The 5000-nt window shown below is 38.8% G+C and overlaps 1 protein-coding gene across 1 annotated transcript in view; it reads right to left on the bottom strand.

The window, feature by feature from the left end:
• LOC143040887 (uncharacterized) overlaps positions 1-5000 on the bottom strand; it is a 15561-nt gene that overhangs the window by 1195 nt on the left and 9366 nt on the right. Inside the window, exons 4-7 of the mRNA XM_076212334.1 lie at positions 4914-4955; positions 3527-3748; positions 2522-2767; positions 2325-2375 (exon numbers count right to left, since the gene is read on the bottom strand). Coding sequence (XP_076068449.1) covers positions 2325-2375; positions 2522-2767; positions 3527-3748; positions 4914-4955 — 561 coding nt within the window. The remainder of the gene's footprint in view (positions 1-2324; positions 2376-2521; positions 2768-3526; positions 3749-4913; positions 4956-5000) is intronic.

Genomic DNA, 5000 nt, shown 5'->3' with positions numbered 1-5000 from the left:
CCCTCTTATCTCAGCACCTCCTGGATGACGGGTCATCCCTGCATCCTGTCCACTGCCTTGGGTCAGAAACAGTGTTGCAAGACACAGCACATCCACAGCAAGGCCGCTTCATTAAATCAGCAAACCCCCCTCTCCATCTCCTTATGCAGAAAAGGAGAACATGGGGAGAAATCCTTTTGGGCTGTCAATTTATTTTTCACACATACTCACCCCCATCCCTCACCCACTCCCCCTCATGCATTACAGCATCATCCATACACAATCGTTCTCCATTCACCCCTATCTTCTGTCCTCTCCCGTTCTTCCTCAACAGACATTCCCCTCTTTTCCAATACCCCTTTTACCCCATCCATTCATCTCATTCTAGGTCGCCCCATAATGTTCAATACCTCCACCTCTGACTTCTACACCTCTTTTACTAGTCTTTCTTCACTCATTCTTTCCATGTGTCCAAACTATCCTAATACTCTTTCATCAACCCTATCTCCCAACTCCCTTTCCACCACTCTTTTCCTCCTCACCTCCTCATTCCTTACGCTATCTAGCCTAGTAACCCCTATCATACTTCTCAGACGTTTCATCTCAAACACATTAAAACTTCTTCTCTCCCCATATTTCTGCTCGGTACAGTGCTGTCGGCACAATCAATCCTTCATACAATCTCCTCTTAGCATCCATTACCAAATGTCTATTTCTTATTACACTTTTTAATCCACCAAGACATTTACTCGCTTCTCTCAATTTACATTCTACCTTCACCCCCACTCTTCCCTTTTCTGCCACATTCGCAACTAAGTACCTAAAACTATTCACTTCTTGCAGTCTCTCTCCCTTAATACTCACTTCCAGTATGCTGTAACTTTCTCCCCTTGTACATCTCATCACCTTACTTTTACACACATTTATCTTTAACTTCCTTCTTTCGCACACCTTCCCAAACTCTGTCACTAACCTCCTCAATCCCTCCTCTGATCCTGCTACAAGTGCAGTGTCGTCAGCAAACAGCAACTGGCATATCTCCCACTTTTCTCCATTTTCTTTAACCATCTCCAATCCCTGACCCACTATCCTTGCATTCACCTCTCTCACCACCCCATCCATGTATAGATTAAACAGCCAGGGCGACATAACACATCCCTGACGAAGTCCCACTTTTACCTCAAACCACTCACTCTCTCCATTTCTAATCGTAACACAAACTCTACTACTCTCGTAAAAACTCTTGATTGCTCATAACAGTTTTCCTCCTATCCCATATATCTGAAATATATATATATATATATATATATACATATATATATATATATATATATATATATATATATATATATATATATATATATATATATATATATATATACACACACATACATATATATATGTGTGTGTGTGTGTGTGTGTGTGTGTGTGTGTGAGCGTGTGTATTTACCTAGTTGTTTTTTACGGGAAGGGGAGCTATGCTCGTAGGGTCCCGTCTTCATTTCTCATTTTATCTAAACAATTTTTAAATTCATGTATTGTTTTTGCACACACCACTTTCTCATCTAACTTGTTCCAACTGTGTGTGCGTGTGCGTGTGTGCGTGTGTGTGTGTGTGTGTGTGTGTGTGTGTGTGTGTGTGTGTGTGTGTGTGTGTGTACATGCATATATGAACAACTGACCATTTTTCATCTAATGACATCTACAGCATGTACAGCTTCGCTTAATCTTTTGGTAGGGGGTTGTGCACTAGCGTTTGGTGTTCAAGCTGTGGGACTGGTCCAGGATTTTATTTCGTTTTCGTTTTACTCCTCTCGTGTGTTCCTAAGGGTTGGTGTTGTGTAGGTCCCCCCACCCCCATGGTATGCTAAAACATCAAGTGTTCGGAGTTGGTGTAAGTGTCCTTCGATTTTTTGTGTGATAAGTCACATATAGATGTTTGTGATGACGTCAAAGAGGATTATCTCCCTGTTACCTACGCTCCAAATTCGCCACTTGCACCTGGGACCTGCAGGTAAAGGCGTTGAAGGATTTTGGATAAGGTTTCAGGGAGCAGCTTCTCTCTGACGTCCCTCTCTCAGTACCACATGTCCCGTCTTAAGTAAGATCGCTGCTCTTGACTCACTAGGGAATTCAGGGAAAGGTTGATTCATTTTTAAATTAGAGATTAGAATGAAGTTTCAATAGGAAACACAGCGAAACGAGACATGTTAGTCCAGAAAGAGTTCAGAGCCTTCTCACTCGCTGAGTGCCACAAAAGAAATCCTCACAGTGCCACAAAAGACATCCGCTCTACTGATTATTGCTCATTGTCAAAGGGGGAAAAATGGGCTCAGTGTACTAACTTGTGGTCGTGGTAGTAGTAGACGTAGATTCAGTAGTAGTGCTAAGGTCTACTGTTAAAAAAAATATATTGTATATATATATTTTTTTTTTCAACCACAACTTTTCACTTTTGATTCCATGTCATCACGTACATGCAAATATGAAAAAGCAATAATTTTTTCATGCAATGAGATGCAAAATAAATTTAGAAGCTTACTTGGTGTACAGCAAGTGCAGCTTCTTTTATTCTTGCACCCTTTGGCTTCTATAGTGTCTGGCATACAAAGACTTCTATCGTACACACATTTTTTGGGGTAAAGACATTTGTTCTTCTTCGGCGTGCACGTGCAGCATACGCAACCTCCTGTACACCTAACATTTTCTTCTGTGTCCCGTTTGTTGCAACTTGGTTGGCAGAGGCCATACTTGTCCTTGCATGCAGTTGAGGAAGGTTCGCATTCGTCTGGTGAAAGAGGGAAGACCATCGACTTCTGTCACTCCAGAAACCAACATCATAAATGGGGTAATGTGTATAGATAGGACATCAGTAACATCCAATGTATAGAGTTTAACATCATACATATACATACATATATATACATATACATACATATATATACATATACATACATATATATACATATACATACATATATATACATATACATACATATATATACATATACATACATATATATATATATATATATACCAAGGCTTTTCCCCCTTACAAGGGAGGTAGCCAAAAAGGAAAAGGCATAAAATGATTCCCACCCATTCCATCCCTGAATACACTCCACACCCCTCCACCCTCCCTCTTATCTTAACATCATAATAAATATTTATCATATTGGACGGGGCATATCTAGCGTCTAGTTTAGTTACAAAAAACATGATGGATATCATGCATATACTGTACATAAGACATACTATATGATATAGTTTTAAGGTGATTTTTTTTTTACAAGCATCTATTTAACTTTACAGATTCCAGTCTACTTCCGTCCAGATTATTATACTAGGCAACATACTACACAACAACATTCCTCTTCCTAGTTAATCGTTTTGCTTGTCCAAAGAACGATCAGGGACATTAGTTTGATTGATGATAGCGATGGTTATAATGATAATACTACAGTACGTTCCTTCATCACTCCTAGCCGTGTAAGGGATGGCGAACAGGGTGTGTTGGGGAAGAAGAGAACGCGGTAAATGTACTCACCTGTTAGACAGCATGTGCAGTCATCATTGTTTTTGCAGGCCTTGTCTATGATTGTGCCTGCCACGCATCGCTTTGGTTTGGGTGTGCATTTTTTGGGCAAATTACACTTTCCTTTCGAACGACACCCACAACACTTTTTCTTTTTATTACATTGTCCCAAAATGTTATCTCTTCTATTGCAGACTTTCGAGCAGTAGGTAGTTGATGTGTCACAATCCACTTCTTCATCAGTTCGGGCGTGAGAAAGAAAGAACAAATGAGATAATGTTTTTTTTCTTTTATTCTAGTCACAGTTTTGAATAAATATTTAGTAATGGCATGGCTTATTTACTCTCTCTCTCTCTCTCGCACACACACACACACACACACACACACACACACACACACACACACACACACACACACACACACACACACACACACACACACACACACACACACACACACACACACACGCTATTGAGTGCACGTTCTCTTTTGGGCATTTCTGCCATTTTAAGTGTTTCTATTTCTACGATTTTCTTAAAGATTATTGAATATTCAACTAATACGTTTTATGTTGTTGTTTCCCATACACCTGGACACAAACGGTATTCATTTTATAGAGCATTTTGTTATGGAAGTGAAATCTTAACATTTTCTTGCCCATCATTTATGAAAGCTACCCAAATTTAGATTTTGTTGTTTTAATAAAGTGTTGCTTATAGAAAACATCTCTTGTGCTAAGGGAGTATTTTTTTTAAGGCTATCGTCCCATAAAGCGGTCATTAAACCTGATGTGAAATTGTTCACTCTCTACGTTTTTTCGTTCTCTTCTTGAGTTTTGTACATAGAGAATATATCAAATATTATGCACTGAAAGATATATTCGACATTGGTGTTGGGTGTTGGTATCCAGTAGCGTTCTTTTTGTCTTATGCACTCACACTACGCAACTACGCATACATTTCTCCCTACTAGCATTCTTGTTCAATGTAGATAATTTCTTTCGTGCCTCTCTTCCAACTCCTTTTTTTTTTTTTTTTTGACTGCATACTACCTTAGCTGATTTCTGTGTATTGAGAGTTTGCCCTGAGGATTTTTTTTATGAGGTCCTGCATTGTTGATATTCACACAATAGTACGCTTCTCGATTATGTCCCTTGTGATTAGAATTACGATTTGATCTTTATTATGAACAACTACAACTTATTTTTCATTTGCTTGGGCACATTTTGTTCTCGTTGGCGCACTGTGTACGGAATAGAAAGAAAGATAATCTTATAATAAGGCAGTAAAAAAAAGTTGGAAGAAGAAAACCGAACGGTGAAGTTTGCTCGACGATTACAAGTGTCACTACAGTTCTTTCACATTTTCTGTTCCATGTGCTTTCATTAAGAATAACTTACCTTTTTTTTCTTCGTTGGAATATTTTGATTTTCGTAGATTTCCTGCATAAGAGAAAATACAAACAAATTGAATAGCAGCAGCAAATA

The sequence above is a fragment of the Oratosquilla oratoria genome, chromosome 29 (assembly GCF_046742065.1).
Source record: "Oratosquilla oratoria isolate Oo_2021 chromosome 29, ASM4674206v1, whole genome shotgun sequence".
In the NCBI taxonomy this organism is placed as follows: domain Eukaryota; kingdom Metazoa; phylum Arthropoda; class Malacostraca; order Stomatopoda; family Squillidae; genus Oratosquilla; species Oratosquilla oratoria.
This window is presented reverse-complemented; position numbering and strand designations above follow the sequence as displayed.